The sequence below is a fragment of the Cyanistes caeruleus genome, unplaced genomic scaffold (genome assembly GCF_971803275.1).
Source record: "Cyanistes caeruleus unplaced genomic scaffold, bCyaCae1.hap1.1 HAP1_SCAFFOLD_246, whole genome shotgun sequence".
In the NCBI taxonomy this organism is placed as follows: Eukaryota; Metazoa; Chordata; class Aves; order Passeriformes; family Paridae; genus Cyanistes; species Cyanistes caeruleus.
Genome location: NW_028256026.1, coordinates 29,305 through 52,294, shown reverse-complemented (window position 1 = coordinate 52,294; position 22,990 = coordinate 29,305). Strand labels below are relative to the sequence as shown.

At 51.1% G+C, this 22,990-nt stretch overlaps 1 protein-coding gene and 1 long non-coding RNA gene across 2 annotated transcripts; both read left to right on the top strand.

Moving 5' to 3' along the window:
- The first annotated feature begins 354 nt into the window (after positions 1-354).
- LOC147645515 (uncharacterized) lies at positions 355-4,156 on the top strand. Its single transcript, XR_015282307.1, has 3 exons — positions 355-525; positions 637-864; positions 1,162-4,156. It is a non-coding gene; the product is annotated as an uncharacterized LOC147645515 (long non-coding RNA).
- A 12,447-nt stretch (positions 4,157-16,603) lies between these two features.
- On the top strand, positions 16,604-22,735 carry LOC147645514 (maestro heat-like repeat-containing protein family member 7). Its single transcript, XM_086874540.1, has 16 exons — positions 16,604-17,250; positions 17,350-17,502; positions 17,772-17,836; positions 17,946-18,095; positions 18,285-18,433; positions 18,738-18,885; positions 19,135-19,322; positions 19,412-19,549; positions 19,828-19,942; positions 20,115-20,252; positions 20,466-20,642; positions 20,779-20,934; positions 21,093-21,194; positions 21,565-21,667; positions 21,949-22,005; positions 22,296-22,735. Exons 1-16 carry the CDS (start codon positions 17,127-17,129, stop codon positions 22,493-22,495), a joined length of 2,163 nt encoding a protein of 720 aa, XP_086730666.1. The 5' UTR covers positions 16,604-17,126; the 3' UTR covers positions 22,496-22,735.
- The last annotated feature ends 255 nt before the right edge of the window (positions 22,736-22,990 follow it).

Below are 22,990 nucleotides of genomic sequence, written 5' to 3'. Positions count from 1 at the left end.
CACAGAGAGGAGAAGGCTTTCAACTGCAGGAGTGAGATTGAAGTTGGATCTAATGCAGCTGCTCTTTTCCACTCAGGCTGCTGGGCCACTGGCCCAGGCTGGGCACAGAGGCTGGGGATGCTCCATCCTTGGCAACATCCAAGGCCAGCTGGGAGCAGGGCTCTGAGCAACCTGTTCTGGGGGAAGACTGCTCAGCTTGGAACAAGATGGTCTTTAGGGTCCCTTCCAAGCCCAAGCACCCAGGGATTCCATCATTCTAGCATCTCCCTTGTCCACTTCAGCCTGGGCCTGGGCTCCTGGCACTGATGTCACAGTGCACGCTCCAGCTAGAACTTCCAGCATCCAGCAACGGCCACAACACAACCCTTGGCTCCTTGTGTCAGCACGCTCTTCACCCTGCTCCAGGCCTACCCCTGTCACCTTGTTGTCACCTGCTCCCTCATACCCCCAGCAGTCCCAAAAGCTCCCCGTTGTGTGCATTTTGCTCTCCATCCCTGCAGGATGTCTGCATTTGCTCCAGAGAAGGTATGGTACTATTCCACGGAGCTGGACAGCCTGCAGCTGCCTGGCTGGGCTGGAGCTCTGTGGGATAGTGTGGGAAAAGGACCCCACTAGGAGATTTTGCTACCTCTGCAGGCTGGCACAGACACAGAGGAGGAGATGGAGGTGGATACACAGATGGATACGGACGAGAAAATGGAAGTGGATGGAGAGGAGACGGGAGAGGAAGAGATGGATGTGGATGTGACAGAGGAAGAAATGGAGGTGGACGTGGAAGACAATATTGAGGAGATGGATATTGATGTAAAAGACGAGGAGGAGGACATGGTGTAGGGATGAAGAGCGATGCCAGCAGCAGAACAGGCAGGTGCTCCCCACAGGCAGAGTGGGGCCCCTGCTGCCAGCCTGGGGCTGGGCTGGGCACTCCCTGCTCAGGGACACGCTAGCCCATGCACTGGATTCTGCTGGCCATCCCTGGCCTGGCCTGGGCTTGCTTTGGGCCACACAAGCCCTGTTCCAGTGCCTGGGCCACAGCCCCCAGCCCCAGCCAGCCTCACTTCTGGCAGCAGAGTCCCACTGTGCCAGTGTCCCAGCCTGGCAGCACATGGAACACCCCTCCATGCCTGCCTGCACTGACTGTGCTACTTGTTTTTCTTCCAGGACTGAGGCACATCCCGGACACAGATGCCACCCTGCTGTATATACGTTTTACAGTTGTTGTGTTCTGATAGACGTTTTAGGGTTTGCTGTAGTGTTCTGTAAATACGTTTCATGTAGTTTTGTTAGATATGTTCTTAGGTAAATAGGTTCTATAGTTTATTGTTGTTGTTGTTACCAAGGCTTGGATGTCCCTGCGGGAGCTGGCACAGCCACCCCAGGAGTGGGCTCCCTGTGCACAGGGGGTCCCACTGACAGAGCTCACCCTCTCCTTGCAGTTTCTCTGCACACACTTGGTAGCTGGAGGGGCAAATCCCAGTGGGCCCTGACCCATGGCATCCCACATGGGAGCAGGGCTCAGCCTCATCCATGGCTCTTCCCTGGCTAGCCCCAGGGCTAAGGAGGCTGCACTGGGCTGCGGGCAGCCTGCTTCCTGGGCACCCTGAGGGGCTGGAGCCAGCCTGGAGGGAGCCTCAGCACAGGGGCCTCTGGCCCACATGCACCAAGATTTCCTTTGGAAACCCCCTCTCTCACCACACTCTGCTACAAGCACAACATCAATTGTTCCTCCTAGTTAAAGGGGAGACCTTAATTGGCACAAATTTGTCCCTTGGACTTTCTAGCCCAGCAAATGTCAGCACTTGTAATCCCTGTTCTGCACTCCCTGCTCGGGCATCAAAACATTGGAACCTGCCAGAACATCTTGAATTAGCACCAACCTGCAGAGGGCTACAGGGGGAGAACAACCCCCAACCACACAGGGACATTGATGGGCTGGGGCAGAGCTGAAACTAAAGTATTTTAATGCCAAGAGACAGGATTTTTTATTGCTGAATTCATTCTCCCAGGACAAGAATGAAAGCTTTCAGTCTCCTCACCTGCCACACGTCTATTGCCAAGGTTTGCTTCTGGGTTACGACTGATTTTTATTCATCTCTTCAGAACTCTGATGCTCTTCCTGCCTAAGGTGCAGAGATGATATTTCAGCTATTTCAGAGCCAGGTGAGCTCAGCACAGCTTGTGCAACACACAGAATTTCCAGACCCACAGATTCAGGCCATGCAAACTGATACTTTTTCATCTCTGTGCAAAGATCACTGCAAGGATGTCAGTGATGTGCCACACACTGCTCAGAGCTGTCCCTTCTATCCAGCTCTCCCCAGTCACTTCACACACTTCACTCCAAGCACTTTCTGATAGAGTTCAGTAGCACATGGGATTTCATCCTGGCTTTTCTTCCTTTTCTCCTGAGCTGTCTCCAGACACCGTGTGTGGGCACTGCAGCAGCATGAACGTGGCACCTCCCTGACACTGAGATTCATGTCACAACTTTTCATCCAAAGCAGCAAAGAAATGATTCCCACTGGCTCCCACACGGCTCCCTGGCAAGTTGTGCTGCTGCAGCTCCAGCACCAGCCCTGGTGCACAGCAATTTCAGGAGGAGACACACCAAAGGAATCAGCCATTCCCAGAGAAGAAACATCTGTTTGCATGGCCCAAATCCCCACAACACTGCAGACTGTGGTGACCCTGCACACTCTGCATTTGCACTTCAGCCTCTGTGCCTCACTTTTCCTCTCACTAAAGTCCCCCCAGTTTCCCTCATGCTCACATTCCCAAGAGAATTCAAAGCAGCATTAGGAGCAGGGAGTGATGATGGGAGCTGTCCCAAGGCTCAACAAAATTTCTCAGGCCTGACAATTCTAGCCAAGGACAGAGGAAAAACCTGCATGGAAGAGGTGTGAAATCAAAGCAGTCATCAAATTTAGGTAGAATGAGAGAAGCTGAAGAGCTTTTCAATGTTTGCAACAAGATTAGCAGCTCCAGGCACAGGAGGGATGCGACATTTTCCCCACTGTAACAACTCTGGGATGCAAATTGCATCTCAAATCCTTCTCCCCAGCTCTGGGACTTGTTCAGCCACCAACATGGTGCTGAATTTTTCAAGCAAAGTGGAAGCTGGTCAGAGAGGTGGCTTGCAAATCCAAATCACAGAGGACAGCTTGGAAGCAGCAGCCAGAGCAAAGAGAGGCAGAGCCTGGCCCTGGGGTGCAGCACAGCCACACAACACATGCCTGAAACTCTGAGAAATGAAAGAATTTGCCACAGGAGATACAGAAGGTACTTGATGGAATCCCTGCCTCCTTCATGATGCATCAGCATGCCGGAGAACACAAGGACGAAGATTAGAGCACCTTCTGCTGCTGCTGCTTCCATCTCCTGAGTCAAGTCTCACCAAAATCTCTCACTCTTGGGCATTCCCAAAGCCTCAGATTCACTCAGTCCTTGCAGGATTTCAGTGCTGAGGAACATGATGGGAGATAAAGGCACTTGCAGACACCAGAGATGCATTTTCTGCCTGAGGTGCATTTCACTGCCCAGCGTAGCTCCTCTAAAACCATTCCAATCAGCCCCTTGGACAGCACCAAGCCAGCAGCAGAACATCAGCGCCTGAAAATGCTTGGAAATGCCATTCTTTGAGATTTCTCTCCAGCTCTCCCATTTCATGGTGCCATTGCAGGGCTTTATCCCATCACTCAGCACTTGCAGCAAGTCTTGGCAACCAGCTTCAAATGGATTTTTAGTGCTGAGCAAATAAGAGGCAATTTGACTTTTCTCCGGTGAATGAAATTTCACCTCAATCAGATGAACTCTGTGTTCTGTGATTGGCCATGTATAGAGCAATGGCTAGCTAGCAAAGGTCATGTTCCCATGCAGCAATTAGCTGAGAAAGAATTAAATAACAATAGAGTACCGTTGGTTTGAGACGTTGGAAGGTCAGAAAGACCTTAGTGATAACTGTTAACTGAGAACAGGACACTGTGATCAGAAGAATGAGAATTCAGCACAAATGAGAGACCACAAGAATGTGGGACTAGGTGGAGTCAAGCTTAAATATCCAAGAATGAGCTTGCTTTTGCACTATGTATGAGCCTAATTATTGATGCTATATAAGTGGTTTTAGAGTTGCCAATAAATGAGACTTGCTGATCATTCATATTGAGTGCTGCATTTCTCCCGCCGAACTCATCAAATGGCGCCCGAACAGCAGGGACCTTTGGGACCTTTGGGACCTTTGGAACCTTTGGGACCTTCGGGACCGTTGGGACCTTTGGAACCTTTGGGACCTTTGGGACCTTTGGAACCTTTGGAACCTTTGGGACCTTTGGAACCTTTGGGACCTTTGGGACCTTTGGAACCTTTGGAACCTTTGGGACCTTTGGGACCTTTGGGACCTTTGGGACCTTTGGAACCTTTGGGACCTTTGGGACCTTTAGAACCTTTGGGACCTTTGGGACCTTTGGGACCTTTGGGACCTTTGGAACCTTTGGGACCTTTGGGACCTTTGGGACCTTTGGGACATTTGGGACCTTAAAAAGGAGTTGGGAGTTGGCCAAGGGAGTTGGTGACAGGGGACGGGTCCTCTGCAGCAAGGACGGTGAAACGCAACAGCTGTGCCGCGTTCCAGGCAACCTCACAGGAGAGTCCTGATCACACAGCAACGGTGCCGCGCCCAGGCGACCTCAGAGGAGAGTCCTGCCGTAACGTGCTGCTGAAACCTTGTAGGGGCTGCAACAGCGCTGACGGTAAGATGGAAAGGCAAGCAGCATATGATTTATTTACCTGCTTTTTAGAAAAGCGACAGGTTAAAGACTTTGATTTGCGCAAGGAGCTCCCTTGACTTCTTGCTTATGGGTATGCTCAGGGTTGTTTTCAGAATCCCCATACAGTCCATGAATTAAATGAGTGGCGAAAATTTGGAGATAAATTGTGGGAAGCTACTTTAGATGATGATAAAACTGCTAAAAAATTGAGAAAACTGTGGCGGACAGTTCATAATGTTCTTTTGCAGTATCAGGCTGAACAGGCAGCTGCCACAAAAGCATCTGCACCTATGTCAAAAAATAGATTATTAGAGGGAATTAATGAGTGTCCATTGCCACCCGCCACGAACACAGTAATCTTGACCCCCCCCACGCAGTCACTGTCCTCTGCTGCAGCTGCTAATCCTTTTGTGCCATCTCCAATTCCTTCACCTACTAACCTTGATTCTGGAACGGAGCCTTCGGCACCGTTACCATCCTCCCCTATGGGAAATAAATCTGTCCCTGGGGTAGGGCGTGAGTTAGGTGAGGCTATTGCACGGGAAAGAAGGGAGACATGGGCTACGTTGGCACGGAATATTTTGCAAGAAGGAGATCAGGAAATAGCAGATGTTGTATTGGAAGTAGCATGTCCTGTAACCTTTGCACCGATGCAAGGGGGAGGAATACAAGCTCCAATTACAGCTTTAGATTGGAAATGGTTATCACAGTTGTGATCTACAGTCAGTCAGTTTGGAGTGACCAGTGAACCGGTTAGACAGATGATTGATTATTTGTGGGGTACACAGATTTTGTTGCCTGCAGATTGTAGGAGTATTATGAAATTGATTCTTAGTCAGCATCAGCAGTTGTTGTTTAATGCACACTGGCAAGCTTATTGCCAAGAAAGTGTAAATGTGCGAAGACAGGCAGGTGATCCACTGCATGGGCTAACTTTGGAAGAATTTATGGGATTAGGAGCATATAGTCAAGTGGAAGCACAAGCTATTTTGGGGCCAGATAAGTTGAGAGAAGGAATGCGGTTGGCACGAGCTGCATTTGATCGGATTAAGGAGCCAGGAGGTATTCCATCTTATATAGGTATTAAACAAGGGCGAGATGAGCCATTTGGAGAATTTATTGATAATGCAGCTGCAGCTATAGAACAGGCAGGTGTTCCTGAATATATGAGGGAAGCATTATTAAAACAATGTGCATTACAGAATTGTAATCCAGCAACCAGGTCAGTTTTAAATTCCCTAAATGCTAATTGGACTATTGAAGAGGCATTAGAAAGGATGTCTAATATACCGGTGGGCTCACAGGCAATGTTAGCCCAGGCAATTAAAGAACTAGCATCAAATCAGAGTCAGGTTTTAGCAGCTCTTGCACCCCTACAAGCAGCTACAACCAACAATGGCAGGATTCCAGCCTCCCGATTCAAATGTTTTTGCTGTGGCAACCTTGGACATATTCGGAAGGAATGTACTGTACCATCTGTTTGGTGCAATCAGTGTCGCTCCAATACCCACACTGATAGTGTTTGCCGCTGGAGATCGGGAAACGGGAAGGTCAGCGCGAGAAGCCGCCGCGCCAGGACACAAATAGCAGCTGCCAGAACATCAGTGCAACTTCCCTCCAGCCTGCCACAGCAGGGAGCCTCAGCCTGGACCTGGCAGCCTCAGTGACTGTGGATTTATTGACATCTCAGCCCTACAAGATTCCCACGGGAATTATGGGACCAGTGATAATAAATGGAAAAGCTGTGGGTGCAATAGTGTTGGGACGTTCATCTGCTAGTCTAATGGGATTGTTTATTTTACCTGGAGTAATTGATGTGGACTATTCTGGTGAAATATATATCATGGCACATACACTGGCACCACCAGCCAGAATTGATAAGGGACAGTGAATTGCACAACTGGTGCCACTACCACAATATACCCATCAATTGACACCAAATTTTCACCACTGAAAAATCAATTACAGGGTACGGGTGGATTTGGTTCTACAGGAGGACTTACATTGCTTACCCTGGGCTTAAACACTCGACCCAAGCGAAAAGTTGTTCCCAATTATAACGGAGAATCCCACCAATTAGAAGGACTATTGGATACTGGGGCAGACTCAAGTATTGTTGCTCCACAGTATTGGCCCCAGGAATGGCCTTTGTTGTCCAGTATGGTTACTGTTACAGGGGTGGGAGGCTAACTTTGGCAAAAAGGTCTCCTCAAATCCAGATTCAATTAGATGGGAAGGTCATTAATTCTGTTTTGTCAATTGTTCCATTACCAGACAAGGTTCAATGTCTAATAGGGCAAGATATTTTGTCCCAACTTGGTGTCATTTTGACCAATGAGCACCCTTTAGAATAGAGGCCATTGTTTGGACTTTCCCACTCCCATTTAAATGGATAATTCAGGAACCAGTATGGGTTGAACAGTGGCCTTTAAAAAGGGAAAGTCTGCAACAAGCTCATCTATTAGTGCTGGAACAATATCAACAAGGACATTTAAAGTTGTCAACAAGTCCTTGGAATACCCCCTTTTTTGTTATAAAAAAGAAATCTGGAAATATCGATTGCTGCATGACTTATGTGCAGTAAATGAACAAATGGAGCCAATGGGGGCACTACAACCTGGTTTGCCCAATCCTGCAATGTTGCCAAGAGATTGGCCCTTGTTAATAATTGATTTAAAGGACTGTTTATTCACCATCTCACTGCATGAACAGGATACTTGCAGATTTGCTTTTACCTTGCCCTCATTAAATCGAGCAGAACCAGACAAGAGATTTGAATGGACAGTTTTACCACAGGGTATGCGTAATTCTCCTACCTTGTGCCAGCTTTATGTTGATAATGCTTTGCAGCCACTACGTGTTCGATGGCCTACAACCATTATTTATCACTATATGGATGATATTCTTTTTGCTCAGTCACAACCTTTTGCCGATAAACAAGTTAAGGACATTCAAACACAACTACTTCAGAATGGACTGGTTGTTGCACCTGAGAAAATACAGCAGTCATCCCCATGGAAATATCTCGGGGGGACTTGAACTGAGCAGTATGTTGCCCCTAAGAAACTGTCATTGAACACGTCACTTCATACTGTTCATGATGCTCAGCGATTGCTGGGGGATTTGCAATGGCTTAAACCTGTTGTGGGTATTCCTAATGAACTTTCACAATCCTTATGACCTTTGTTGAAAGGTACTGATCCTACAGCACCTATACAGGTCACCAGTGAACAACAAGAAGCTCTCAATAAAATAATGGACGGTATCCAGACAGGTGTTGTTCGTAGGCCAGATCCAGACTTGGACATTAACTTTACTGTATGGTTTGGACCTCAACATCTCATCGGTGCTTTAACACAGCAACAAAAGAAAACAGGGGAGATATGGGTATTAGAGTGGTTGTTGCCACCACTACAACAGAGACATACCTTAATTCAAAAAACTGAAATTTTAGCAGATTTAATAAAACAAAGGTAGAAGCGATTGTGACAAATTATGGGTGCAGATCCAGCTGTCATTCAGATACCAATAAAAAAGGACACTTTAGACTGGTATTTAATTCACAGTTCCACACTGCAAGAAGCATTGCTTGACAACAGCAGTGTGGTCAGTACTGGGGAGGTGCCTCGAATAACACTACGATGGATAGGCCAGCAGAATTGGATTGAAAAGCCCAAACGATCATTTGTGCCGTTACCAGGGGCATCAACGGTGTTCACTGATGCTGGAAAGAAATCTCGCACAGCTGCTGCTACATGGCAAAATTCACAAGGACAATAGAATCATCACATTATTCCAGCTCAAAAGGAGGACACATTACAAACTCTGGAATTAGTCCCTGTTGTTTGGGTTTTGGTGCAGTTTAAGGGTCCTGTTAATGTGGTAACTGATTCTTTATATGTTGCAGGAGTGAGTGAACGTATTGAAAAAGCAGACATAAAGGAAGTAAAAAATCCTCGTTTATATGAACTGTTTTTGCAGCTTCAAAGAGCAGTAAAGTTGAGGACTGCTGCCTTTGCTATTATCCATATTTGTAGTCACAAATGGGATGTGGGTTTAGGAGAAAGAAATGCTAGGGCAGACCAATTGGTCTATAAAGATCCAAAAACAGGACTGTGGGGAGGTCCCAGCAAGGTACTCTATTGGGGACGTGGTTATCTTTGTGTGTCTACCCCCACAGGGCCTGTCTGGGTGCCGAGCCGATGGACTAAACCTGCTGATCCCAGGGATTTACCTTCAGCTGATCCAGAAAATTCTGCAGATACTTCTCGCTCTCTGCCAGCAACATAGAGACGGGATCTGATGGACTCTCACCTGAAAATCTTGTATACAGTACCAGAGTGTGAATGTTATCCTTTTGTATGTTACATTTGTAAAGTGTGTAAATAAAAGTGGTGGGCACATTCTAAGTGGGGTCGATCCCCAAGAGGGATTTGTACAGAGTGTTACAACTTTGAAAGAAATTTGACTGAGGTTGCATTACAGGAAGGTATACAAACAGGACAATTTGAAAAAGGATCTGATAGATGGTGGGAGATTTTTGCTTTTGGGATTAATCCAGAAAATTATTGTTATCATCCGAATACCCCTTTGCCGTATATTATTGAAATAACCACAATACGCTCTCATAAAACACTGACACAGGTCAGGTGTGATATTCCAGGGGTAAAAAATAAAAATTGGGAGCAATTCTTAAAATGGCAGTCTCAAGAGAAAGGGTCTTTCCCTGAAAGTTATCCCTGCTGCTGAGAAGATGGAACAGCCCGTGGTTCGAAGCAACAGAATCGACCCGCGAGGCAGAGGGGTAAAAGAAAAGGGAAGCAAGATCTCCCATGGGATCCAGCCAAGATGCTGGCTGAACTGCCACAATCTTTTTAAAGTTCTTAAAGGACTATCTCTGATCCGGTTGTTATGGTGGTTTACCATGATAAAGGGAAATGAAGGGCTCTTGATTGACATTGATGAGAGACAAAATATGTGGATAATGTGGGCCAATCAAACTGGACAGGATAATTTTTGCCTTTCAATGGCCACCCCTTCAGATCCTTTTCGAACTTGTTTAGTGGGTGCACCTTTAGAGGATTCACTCAATGCCACAATGTTTAAAAAATGGACAAAGAATTGGAAAACACCCAAGGAAGCAAACAAAACATTATGTGAAATCCCATCAGGTAAATTCACGATCAATATTTGTGACACAGGTTTAATCCCAGCAAATCCCATTGGTGCTCAAAATTAGTACATTGCTGCAGGTTTAAATGTTACCGGGTCAGAATCACAAGAGTTAAGACTGTTAGGCTCAGCCCCTAGCAATTATTGTTTAACTTTTGTCAATTGGGCTAGGAACAATCATGCAAAAAGGTCTCATGGGCCAAATTGTACAAATGTTTCTCCACAAAATTTGCTGTATTTGCAGAATAACGATGCATACTGTGGCAATTGGTCTCACAAGGTAAATTCTAGCAGTTCACCTCTGCAATTACCACCTGGTATTTTTCTAATCTGTGGAGATCGTGCATGGCAAGGACTGCCAGCAAACATTTATGGAGGGCCTTGTTATTTTGGGAAATTGACATTGTTTGCACCCACTATACAGCAACTATGAGGAGCCAATAGAACCAGGTTACGAACAAAAAGAAGTGTGTTCCAATTGGGGCCAGAATGCAAGGATCAGGTTGAACTTTGGGAACGTCCTACAGTGATTGTGTCATCTGTTTTTACACCTGGAGTATCTAGTGCTCAAACCTTAACACAGTTACGACGACTGGCATGTTGGACACGAAAACAGTTTAATATTACATCAAAGGTTTTGTCTGATTTGCTTTTGGAAATGAACAGTGTTAGGCATGCTGTATTGCAGAATAGAGCTGCTATTGATTTTTTGCTATTAGCACAGGGCCACGGCTGTGAAGACTTTGATGGGATGTGTTGCATGAATATTTCTGACCATTCAGTGTCTATTCATGCTCATCTCCGACAACTACAGGACAATATGAAAATATTAACCATGGAAACAAATCCATTAGAGGAATGGTTTCAATCCCTAGGTCTCACAGGATGGTTAAAATATTTGGCACAAATGGCAATTGTTGTTATATTGATCATTGTGATTGTGCTACTGTTTATTCCTTGCATACTGCAATGCTTGCAAAACATGATGAAAAGGGCTACTTCTACAGTTTTGTTAGTACAAAAAGAAAACAGGGGAATTACAGAGGAATGGCTAGAGAGCAAAGGTCATGTTCCCATGCAGCAGTTAGCTGGGAAAGAATGAGACAATAGAGTACAGTTGGTGTGAGATGTTGCAAGGTCAGGAAGGCCTTAGTGATAACTGTTAACTGAGAACAGGACGCTGTGATCAGAAGAATGTGAATTCAGCATAGATGAGCGATCACAGGAATGTTGAATTAGGTGGAGTTGACCTTAAATAAAAATATCCAATAATGAGCTTGCTTTTGCACTATGTATGAGCCTAATTATTGATGCTATATAAGTGGTTTTAGAGTTACCAATAAATGAGACTTGCTGATCATTCATGTTGAGTGCTGCATTTCTCCCGCCAAACTCATCATTTAGGTCCAAGTTTCAAACTGCAAAATTTTTACACTCAAGACACAGTCATGAAGAACATGTATTTCAATTTTCTATTCCTTTAACTGCAGTGTAAAATATCTTAATATTGGAAAACATCCATAAAATCTCTCAAGGAAGGCAGCTAATGGATCCTTTTCACTAGCACGTGAACAAACTAAGGAACTAAAATCAAAGCTGAGTTCTCTTTTTCAAAAGATCAGTTACCTCTTTCTTACTCCAGTGTTATAGAAGATTTTTCACTACACATTTGGGGGTAATTTTTATCTTTCATATTTTTGGGGGGGGTTTTTTTGCTTGCTTTTGTTGTTTTTGTTGGTTTTTTTTACAGAAAACATGTCCTAGAAAAGGCATGTCCTTTGCTCCTGGTTCCCGTGTGGAGCAGCTCCCTTCCCGCTGGCTGAGCTGCTCAGGCAGAGCCCGGCAGCTCCTGGCCCTGCAGGGCTGAGGCTTTTCCCCGTTGCTGGGCACAGACTGATGGAGCAGCAGTGCTGAACATGGGCACACGCAGAGGGAGCAGAGCAGCTGCCTTTGCCCACCTGAAGCTCCAAGGCCAAACTCTGAGCAGGCACGGCTGCAAGAGACTCGCAGGCTCCCTGTTGGCTCTGCTGCCCCACTTGTGCCCGGCCCAGCTCTGCGGGAGGCAGAGGGAGAACAAGGGGCAGCTCCCTCCCAGCCCCAGCCCAGGGACCCCTCCAGCCCCGGGCCTTGGGGCACTGTCAGCACCCGCTACTCCAGCCACGGCTTCTGCTGGCACTGACAGCAACAACCAAACTGGGGCTGGTCCCGAGGGAGCAGCAGCAGTGCCTGGATCTGATCCCTCAGTCTGGGGCAGCCCCCTGGGGGAACAGAGGGCACAGCAAGAGGGACAAAACCAGTCAAGGTCAGAGACTGGGAAGAGCCAGAGCTGGGAGCAGGAACAGCTGCTTCATTAAATCCTGGAGAAAGCTCTTGGCTGGTTCAAAGCACTGAAAGGTGTGAAGAGCAGAGAGGAGGCCACACCAAACAATGCTCCTGTTTTCACATTTCCCCTCCCCGTGTCCCAGAAGGAATTGAATGAACTTATTCTTCTCTCCCAGTTGTCTCCTTCAGCTTGAGCAGCTCAGCACCGGGAGCTGAAGGAGCTGAAGCCTCAGGCCACAAGAGCTGAGCAAGAGGGGGCTTTTGGACTAAAGTAATGCTGCTAAGTAATGGACCTAGCTGAATGCAGCAGATAGAATCCTGGTATTATAGAATCCATTCTGCTGGAAAAGACCTCTGAGTTCATCCAGTCCAGCCAGTCACCCAGCAGTGTCAAGCCCCCCACTAAACCTCGTTTCTGAAGTGCCAAGGTCTGCACAACAGGCCCTGAGTGAGGCCTGAACAACAGGCCCTGAGCCAAAGGTGATCTCTGAATGAACCTTCCAGCCAAAGGTTACCTGTCCATCTGCTCATTACTGAAATATTCATGGTCATGAACACTGTGATAGATGTATCCACTCATCAATGAAACATGGATTGACCTTTCTGTGTTTAGAAGCCAGACAAGGCCATGAAATCCCACATCTGGCCTTGTTTGGGGTGTATGGTCAGGGTCGACTCCCTTGGTTCCTCCTTGAGGCCTGGCCAGGCTTTGGTAGGGAACAAAGAGGAGGATGAAACCAGATGTTCCCACACCAGAAGTGCTGTCAGTTTGTTTATTCAGCACTATAAAGCTGGGCCCTCTCTCACAGCGGGGTTGGAGCCTCACCTGTGGCTGGAGGCACCTGCAGCAATTCCCAGTGTCTGGAGTGGCTCTCCAGCCCTTGGCTGTGACAGCTTCCCCAGCTGATGGGTGGATCTGGGGATGGCAAAGTCTGAGGGGAACTGGTGCTGGATCTTTGTTAATCCCTGCAGGCAATCTTTGGCACTGATGATTGGATTCATTGTTGAGCTGCTCCTTTTGTCATCTTTTGCTGCTTGGAGCTGCAGTAAGTGACACTGATTCCTTCAGGTGGTGTTTGTGCCTTTGGTGCTGACTCTGCCCGCTGCTGAAACAAAACTGGCAAAGTCTAGCCAGATCACAACAAAATGTCACTTTTAAAATGTAAATGTAAGGAATCAGTCCCATCTGTAATTCCCAGAAGGGAAGCTCTCCCCAGAGTTCGCTGGCTCTGGAGTGGGGCTGAGGTCGGAGCACCGTGCGAGCAGTGGGGCAGTCGGTTAAAAGAGGCTGAACTGCTGGATGTCTTAAAATGCATCCAAACATTGCATATGGGAAAATGAAAAGAACTCATGGGTTTGGGAAGACGAGGATGGATTTTGTTAACAGCACCAAGAGAAGGAACAATTGTTTTCAGAATGCTCCCACGTGGAGTGACAGAAGAAGGTTTTAGTCTTTAGCTCAGGTTTGTTTGTCCAAGTAAAATAATAATAACAATAACAATAATAATAGTAATAACAACACAATAATATATATTTATATATATAACTAAAAATCAAAAATGTGAAATAATGCTGACAATTCCAATTTGTTACCTTTGGCTGCTCACTGTAACACTAAAATACCCTACAAAACAGGACTAGCAAAGACCCAAATGTCAATGGTAAACATTGTGAACTGTATACAAGGAATATAGGAGGAAGGGATAAAACTGGCAATTTTTATAGGGTTTGGTGATGCTGTGATGTGGAATGCTTTGTCTGTTCCTGTGAAAAACACAGTGATTAAGACTGCTGCGTTTTTCATGTACCACACGATCTACAAGCTAGAGGATTGGTTGAACAATTGTTAAAAGAGCAGTTGATAAAATGAGGAGATGGGAACCTGTCCCGGTAGAGAACCCATCTCCCAGATGGGCTCCATGCCCTTAACAATGGGCCCACTGGGAAATGGAAACCCCTGGGTGTGCACGGCTGCACCCAATTTGCAAACACAGCCATGGACAGTGAGACTTGGACTGCCTGGGAAATTGTTCTGGCTGTGATGGCCCCTGCCAGGGCCAGCCCAGAGGCTGCAGGGCTGGACCTTCATGCACTGGAATTCATTAGGAGAAATCAGAAGCAAATGAGAGTTTACAATACAGGAATAAGAATTCAGATTCCTCCAGGACACTTTGGTTTGATAACTGCTCATTGGAGCTTGGCCTTGCAAAGGGTTCATGTCACGGGAGGAGGAATTGATGCAGATTATCAAGGAGAAATTGAAGTAAGTCTGTTAAACAATAGTGAACAAGATTTGATTGTTCAACCCCATGACAAGGTAGAAGAAATATTGATATCGCAATTGAAAAAATAATTGTGAAGAAAGAATATCCACTTCAAATTGCCTCCATTTGTGGATAAAAAGAGTTTGGACCCAGCAGTCCTAATAAAGGAGCCAGAGTGTGGGTCCAGAGGCCAAATGGCCCTCCCAAGCCAGCTGAAGGAACAGCTCTGGGCAAAGACTACACTGTTTGAATCCTGAGACCTGAGCAGGAACAATGGGAATATGTCCCTGCAGCCAAGTGTTCTCTGCCAGAACAAGTCGATGGGATGGGATATTGTTTTACAGACCCTGCCAGACCAAATCTCCCTGTTTGCCCCAACGGCCCCTTTGGAAAATGCTCAGGTCCACGGGGCTCCATGTGAAGGCTGATGTGACCCTGAGGGACTTCCACACCAATTCCAGCCAGGAGCCTGGCTGTCCCTCCGGGACTGGGACCCGGCACCTCTCCAGCCGAAGGGGAAAGGACCCCAGCAAGCCTTGTTATCCACAGACAGCGCGGTAAAGCTGAACAGCAAAGGACCTTGGGGACATTATTCTGGAATACAAAAGGTGCCAGCTCCATGGACAACAGAATTATTGTTCCTAACGTGAATGAGGGTGAGGAAAAAGAATGAGTAAGCTTGTGATGGTAAAGCACAGAAATCCTTTCACATTGTGGCCTCCAACTAGAACAGGGCTTGGTTTCTCCGGAAGGGAAATCTCAGTCAATCCTGTAAAACTGATAATTGCATTCCTGTGTTCCACAGCACAGTTTTCTGTCAGTGTCCCTGCACTGGATCCGTTACAAGTCAGAGCCCATTGACAGAGTTTTGGCCACCCCACAGGGTGAGCCCTCCGAGGGAACCCCATTCCTCCCAACCTGAGCTGAGAACATACCCAGCAATTAGTTACATTGAGTATTTTGGCTACTTTGAGCTTTAAATTTTCAAAATAATTTTGATGACTAATGCCTTGATTAAACTTCAGAGGTGTTTCTGGCAAACAAAGATCCTGGCTGACTCTCAAGATACAACTTACAGGTGTTGGGGGTTAGGTGTCATTTTTTTTCTATTTAGTTCTGGCTTGCCTGTGGAATTTTTACTCATGACTTGCAGGGAAAACTTAACTGCGGGTACCTGGTGGGTGCTTGAGGAAAAACAAAGAGTTTGGCTGGGCCCAGGGGGGGAAGGGGGCAGGAAAAGGGGAGGGTGGGGACAGTTTGGTGTCTTCTTCAGCTTCAGAGAAGAACACTTTGGGTGCAGAGCTGTTGTGGTGGGGAGAAGGGAATTTCGCCATCACCCAGATGGAGCTGCTGCTTCTTCTCCTTCTTCCCTCTTCCTTGGTGGCCTCGCACCCCCTGTCCTGCCGGGACGTGTGGCAGTGCCAGCCACCGCCACGGAGCTGCTGATCCACCTCAGCCACTGGCCCGGGATCTCAGCTCATCCCTGCTGTTCCCAGCTGAGTGTTCCTCAGAGCCCTGCAGGAGCACCAGCACTGACTGCCAACTCGAGGGGGTTTGTGAAACAAAGCCTCTCCTCCATCCTTTCCCGTCTCAGCCCAGAAAGCTGTCACGGGGTCCCTGGCTCTGTTTTCTTGCTAACGCTGTAGTTATTGTTGTTTGTTTGCCTGGTTATAAATATTAGTAAAGAACTGTTATTCCTATCCCCAGATCTCTGCCTGAGAGCCCCTTGATTTCAAGATTATCATAATTTGGAGGGAGGGGGTCTACATTTTTCATTCCAAGGGAGGCTCCTGCCCTCCCTAGCAGACACCTGTCTCCAAAAACCGAGACATTTCCATGAGTAAATTTTACAAAGTTTTCAATAAAATTCTTATTGATAAATTTGACTCCATTTCATTTCTAACAAGCTGTTCCTAAAGATCCCGTCAGGCTGTCTTAGACACTTTGGGCAAGGGATTCCTTCCAAGCTGGGCCACTTGGGGGGGGATGGGGGCGGCCCCAGGGCGGAGGGCAGGGTGTGCAAGGGCCCTTTGTGACACGCTGCAGCACGGTCACCGTGGGATGGTGGCAACAGGAGCAGATGTCAAAGGGCCCTTTGTGACACGTGCTGCCATAGGAGCTGGCGGTGACAGGGCCACGCCACAGTGCTCGGTGCACGCGACGGGTCAGGACGCGCCAGAGCGGTGCTGTGAGGAGCCCCCACACAGCGCACTCCTTTGTGTCGGACCTGGAGCTTTTCTGAAGCACTATTACTGCAGGTGACCTCGAGGCCAGACCACAGGTCTTGCTGACCTGTGGCCTTGCTGACCCTTCCTTCTTAAGGTTCTCTTGAGGGCAGACCGTGGGACTTGGTGACCCGGAGCTTTTCCGACGTGTCGCCCATCCCTGCAGTCTCTGCCCTTGAGACCAGACCACAATCCCTGTCGAGGAGCCTCCCTGTCCTTGTGGCAGGAGCCCTCAAGACCCAAGTGCAGGACTCGCTGTCTTGCAATCTTGCCAGGACTTGAGTCTTGCAGGTGCCTTCCAGGCACGACTGCAGGACTTGCTGACTCTGAGCTTTTCCGAGCCATCTCTCCTGCAAGCAGCCAGAAATCCAGTCACTGCCATGGAGCAGAGACCCCCAAGAGTGCCCAAGTTGGCCTGGCTTGAGGAGCAGGAAGAAGAAGGCTCTGGAGCTGTCCTGGCACAGGAGTCTGAAGAGGTGCAGGAGTTCCAGGCACCACAGGAGGGTGAGTTGCAGAGCTCGGCCTTAGGGCTAGTGCCTGTTGCCAGCTTGGCCCCATCCCATTCCATGCCATGCCATCCCCTGGTGCTGTTCCTATGGAAAGGATTGGAGAGTCTGGAAGATTTGGAGCAGCGACCCCCAAGAGTGCCCAAACTGGCCTGGGTGGAGGAGGAGGAGGAGGAAGAGGAAGAAGGTCCTGGAGCTGCCCCAGCACCAGAGACCGAAGAGGTGCAGCAGTTGCAGCCGCTGGAGGAGGGTGAGTGGCAGAGCTGGGCCACAGGGCTGGTGCCTGCGGCCATCTTGGCCCCATCCCATCCCATTGCATCCCATCTCATCCCATCCCACACTGTCCTGTGGACACACACCCATGGACAGCACAAAAAAGGGGCTGGGGCTGCCCCCGCAGCAGTGGCCGTGCTGCATCCCCTGGGGCATCCCTAGAGTGTCCCTGCCTAGGGAACGCAGGGCTGGGCTGTGCTCTCCGGCCTCTCCCGCAGCCCCTCAGCTCTGGCTGCTCTTTGCCAGATGCAGCCATGGACGGCACACAAGAGCAGGACACCGCCCGTGGCCGCTTCCGCAGAGCAGCGCAGGTACCTGCAGCCATCCCCACCTGCGCTGGGCCTGCTGGCACTGCTCAGCCCAGCACCGCACTTGGAGCACTCCATGCAACTTCCCTGCCTTCCTGCCCTTCTCCTACAGTTTCTTTACCAATACATCAAGAGAATTGGCAAGGAAGACACCAGACCTATGGACACTGAGGTCAAGACATCCTCAGAGGTCTTGGTAGAACAGAGCAGCGCTGCCCAGCTGGATCTGCTTGTAGAGACGGCTCTTTTCAATCCAGAGCAAGTAAGCAGCCTGTGGCCAGCCTTTGATCCTCCAGCAATTGCTTGGCTTTCCCAAGCCACACCTGCTGCTCACTTGGAGCTTTTGAGGCCATGGCAGTGGGCTGGAAGAGAAGCACTTGTCTGAGGAAGAAGCTGGGCACATTGCTGACTCCCTCTGCTAGCATTCCAAGTCTCCCTGTGCCTTCTCCAGGTGCCCGGCGTGGTGAGGTACATCCACCAGTGGCTCATGGCCAATGAGGCTGCTGAGCACAGGATGGACTGGGCCCTGATGCAAGTGGCCGAGGCAGAGCCCGATGATGTGGCCATCACTCTCCTGCGGGTGGCCCCAACGTGTGACAGGTATGGGGCCCAGCTGCCCCGAGGCCTCAGGGCTCCCCAGCCCATCACCCTGTACAGCCCGGCCCAGGGCTGTGAGCAACACAGAGTTCCAGGGCCCTCTGGCTGCTCCCTTTGCCAGCCCTGCTACAAAGTCGGCCCCCGAGCCTGATGCCGTGCTGCCAGCCTGCCCCTCAGGGGCCTGTCCCCACAGGGCTGGGCTGCCTGGCTGCTGCTGCCGCTCAGGGGCAGTGGGCATAGGCAGAGCTGGTGGCCAGCTCAGCTCCCCGCTGCTGCCCAGCCCACGGTGCTGTGTCTGACCCCGCAGAGCTGCTATGGCCATGTGGACGACCATCTTGCTCTCGCCCTGGATTTCAGAGGAAGTGACACCGCTCCTCATCAATGTGGTGGGGAGCTGGCCGCAGAAAAACCTGGGCACCTCTGATGGGGACAAGACGGCTGTCTTTTCCCTGACTGTGAGTTTCGGGAGCTGGCCTTTGCTCACCGCAAGGCCGGCCGCCTCTCCAGCAGCTCTGTTGCCTCCTTCCCCCACTGCATCTCCCTGCTTCAGGCACTGGCCACAAACCTGGCCTAGGGGCAGCTTCAGGGCCACCAGGCCCGCTGCTCCCCCTGCGTCTCCCCCGGCCTCTCCCTGCCACGCTCAGGCCCTGCCACACGGACGCCCCGGCACTGAGCGCTGTCTCGGGCTGCTTTGTCCTCTGCAGGCAACTCTGGTGATGTGGAAGATCCTCCAGGGGCCCTGTTGCCCACAGATCCTCACAGTCTATTTCCCCCGCCTCTTCGTGCATCTGCTCTTCCAAACGTACTTCAGTACTTTGTATATGACAGAGGACGTCCATACCTTCTGGAAGGAATGCCAGGAGCAACACGGCCTCTCCACCAGCCCCAACAGGTGCTCCATGCCACTCCTCCTGTCCCTGCCACTTCCCCAGCCTCGGAGCCAGCGCTCCCAGCGTTACCTGGGCTTTGCTGTGCACACAGGTTTGCAGTGCAGACCCTGAAGGCCCTGCTCTGCAGTCTCCACTTGGAGCATGTGGTGGTGGCAATGGAACGCAAGCGTGGCTGGGACACGCTGCTCTGTGCTGACACCCACCACTATGCCGTGGGTCTGCTGGCCAGGTGAGCCCCCCTTCTCCCCACTGCCTCTGGCATTTGTGCCCCCTGCCCGGGATGCCCCCCACAGTCCCCGTGGCCATGGGCCTGAGGGCCTCGTCACCGAGGGATGGCCAAGGAGACTGCAAAATGCTGCGAGAGGAACCTGTCCAGGAGCAGCCACATCTCAAGGGCCCAAATCGCCTCACAGGGTACTGGGGCAATAGGACAACTGTGTCCATCAGTCCTGGGAGAGGTTTCTCGCACCCTTGCTGAGACTCTTTCTGCCATTTTCCGCCTTCCAGGGTAATGCGCCGTGCATCCATCCACTTGTGCAAAGGCATCTTAAGCTACCTGCTTGAGGTGCTCAGCAAACCGTTGCCACTCTGGGATGTCTCTGCCATGGCATTCCTTGTGGAGGTGAGCCTGATGGCCAGCACTACCTCGCTCAGCTCCCTGCCAGCCCTGTCCCCTGCCATAGCCACAGATGCCTGGGATGGCACCTGCGCCCTGTGCTGCTGCCTGGGCCCAGCCCTGCGCACTTCCAGGCTCCTGCCGGCCAGCTCCCCTCTCACTGCCCTGTGCCTTTCAGCTCCTAGATTGCCTGGACTTGAGTGACTGTGGTGACAGCCTAATGGAGATCTTGTATAAGTACCTGTGGTACAATTCCACAGACATGCATCACCAGGTGCTCAGGGCTCTCCTCCTGCTAAGGGACCATCCCTCCATGGTGAGAAGGGGGCAGCAGCTGAAGTCGTGTGGGCAGCATGAGGCTGGGCAATGCTGTCCCTTGGCCTTGGCTGGCCTTTGCCTTGGGCACTGAGGCAGCTCCTCGCAGCTCTCCTGCCTCCTGCTTCAGCTGCCCGAGTGCTTTGGGACAGGCCTTTGGCCTCTGGGCCCTGCGGCAGCTGCCCGGGCTTTCACACCCTTGTGTTCTGCACAGGCCGAAAGAATGCAGAGCCTGACAGGAAGACTAGTGCACCTCCTGTGGGACTTGGACAGTGACGTGGCCAGGATGAGCACTGCTCTTCTGAGCCATATTTTCCTGAAAGAAGACACCCCAATATCCTGGCGCAGGGCCCTGCAGCTGGCTGAGCCGCTCCTGAAACTCCTGGACAATGTAAGGCTCTGTGCCCCAGCCACGGCCACTGCCTGCTGCCCGGACATTTTGTGCCCTGTGCATTTGCAGACCTGTGCCGATGTGGGCCATAAGAAGCCAATGATAAGGTCATTTTTCCTTCCTTCCTTTCATACAGCCTGATAGCCAGGTGCAGCTGCTCTCCATGTCTCTCCTTCGAAGAGTGATGTCTTCAGCAGAAGAAGAAGGAAGAAAGCCCCTGAAGGAACGAGTGTACCAGAGCCTGCTCCCACTCTTTTTCCACTGCCAAGATGAGAATCGGCATGTGGCAGAGGTGAGGACTCCTGGGCTGCTGCTGCGCCTTGGCAGGGGGCTCAGCTGCCTCCTGCCCTGACGCAGGCTTGCAGGCTGCAGCCTCCTCCAGCCCTTGGCACTGGGACACTCCTGTGCCCTGCCTTGTGGGGCCATTTGCGGCTCTCTGCTGCTCCCCAGGCCTCTCGGACAACGCTCCTTCGCGCGGCTGGCTTTCTGAAGAGGCCAGACCTGGAGAAAGCTGTGAGGAAGGAGAAGCTGTGGAAGTTTGCCAAGCTCGTGGTAAGGACAGCCTGGAAGTCCCAGCCTCAATCTACAGAAGCCCCCTGGCCCCGGTGCTCGGTGTGTGGGGCTGGCAGCTGTGCCCCTGCCCACTGCTGCAGCCGGGGGCCGCACGGCTTCTTCTCCAGCCGCCTGTGGCCCCGAGCCGGGTGCCGATGGAGCCCCAGCCCAGCGGGGCTGCGGGCCGGGCCGGCATCGCGGCTCCCCGGGCAGCAGACGGCCCTCTGCCCCCTCCAGAGCCCGGCGCCAGCGGCTGCTGGCCGGGCCTCAGGGATGGCCGGTCACGGGAGGCCGGGGCTGGCCGCAGGCAGCAGCGCCCAGCCGAGGGGCAGAGCCCACGCCAACCCTTCCCTCCTGCCGCTCTCTCCAGCTGGCCGACCACAGGATCCCCTTGGCCGAGCACCTGCGCCGGGCCCTGCAGTACCTGCAGGACCCACAGGAGACCCTGCGAGCGGCGGCCATCAGGGTCATCGGTGAGTCCCGAGCCCGGGCTCCCCGCCCCGCCCCGCCGCAGCTCGGCCCCAGCCCCGGCTGCTGCCCCGGCAGCGGAACCCGGGCCCGGCGCCCTGGAGCCCCGGCTGCCCTCGGGGCTGCTGCTGCCGGCCTCTGGCAGCCGTGCCCTTGGGCTGAGTCAGGATGCGGCAAGGGCCCGGGCTGAGCCCTGCCGGGGCAGGAGGCCGTGTGGCCACAGGGCTGGCAGCGCCGCTGGCAGGGAGCTGTGCTGCTGGGACCCTGACAGGCTCTGTGTTCTCAGGGATGGCCGGGGAGCAGCTGAGGGGGCAGCAGGCAGAGCTCCAGGTGTTGTGCAGAGGTGAGCCAGGGCAGCGGGCTGACAGCGGTGGCTGTCGGGGGCAGCTGCAAGCACTGGCCAGGCTGTGGAGGGCTCTGCTCCCTGTCCCGATGAGGGGCGGCGTGGGCAGAGCACAGTGAGATTTCAGGGCCACGTGGGGCATTTGTGGCCAGCAGCTTCGGGCTGACCCCCTTGGTCCCTGTTCCCTCCTGGCCAAGGCAAGAGCCGGCTGGCATGGCCCTGGCAGGGGGCTCTCGCTGGGCCCCCGCAGCTCTGGGATCTGACCGTGGCTCTGTTCGTCTCTCTTGCAGCCCTCGAACGCCTGATGGACGACAGAAGTGGTGCCGTGTCAGACCTGGCACTTGAGACGCTGTATGTCCTCCGGGCCATCCAGAGTGCCCGATATTCCATCCTCCAGAGGGTGCAAGACCAAATCCTCAGGGCATGGAGGACACGGCCTCGTCTGTCGGGCCTGGGCTGGCTGCGCTGCTGGAGATGTGCTCAAGGCTGATATGGGACATTCTGTTTGCTGGGGCCACCTGGGCCAGCCGGGAGTTTTTATTTCATAAGGATTGTTTTCTTCTATTTTTTTCTTTTTAGTATGTAAATAATATAGATAATGTTAGGTCTGAGAGGCTCTATCTTCTGGGGCCACATGGGCCATCTGTTATTTTTTTTTTCATAGAGATTATTCTTTTCTTCGTTTCGTTTCCATCTAGTATGTAAATAATATAGGATATGTTATAAACCACAAGAGTCCCAAGACCTTTCTTTTGCTGCCCAGGTTGTGTGGGGCATAGGGGAAGAGAGGGAAAAGGGTTCTTGTGCTCAGCAACCTGCCGGGGCGTGCAGTGGTGCAGGGGAAATGGCCAGAAGCCCCTTGGCCTTTGGTGGTTATGCTGAAGCCACAAGCCCTGTGGCAGGCAGGAAGCGCCATCTGTGTCCTGCTGCCCGTGTGTTGGTGCCGTGATGGCTGAGGAGCTGCTGGAGCTCCTGTGGGGCTGCG

What these genes read in the sequence shown, in the direction of transcription:
- LOC147645514 (XM_086874540.1), top strand. Translation starts at nt 17,127, where the DNA reads ATGGAGCAGAGACCCCCAAGAGTGCCCAAGTTGGCCTGGCTTGAGGAG. An exon ending in GCCGTGGGTCTGCTGGCCAG is followed by an intron (nt 19,550 to 19,827) that starts GTGAGCCCCCCT and finishes TCCGCCTTCCAG; the next exon opens with GGTAATGCGCCGTGCATCCA. An exon ending in GGAAGTTTGCCAAGCTCGTG is followed by an intron (nt 21,195 to 21,564) that starts GTAAGGACAGCC and finishes CGCTCTCTCCAG; the next exon opens with CTGGCCGACCACAGGATCCC.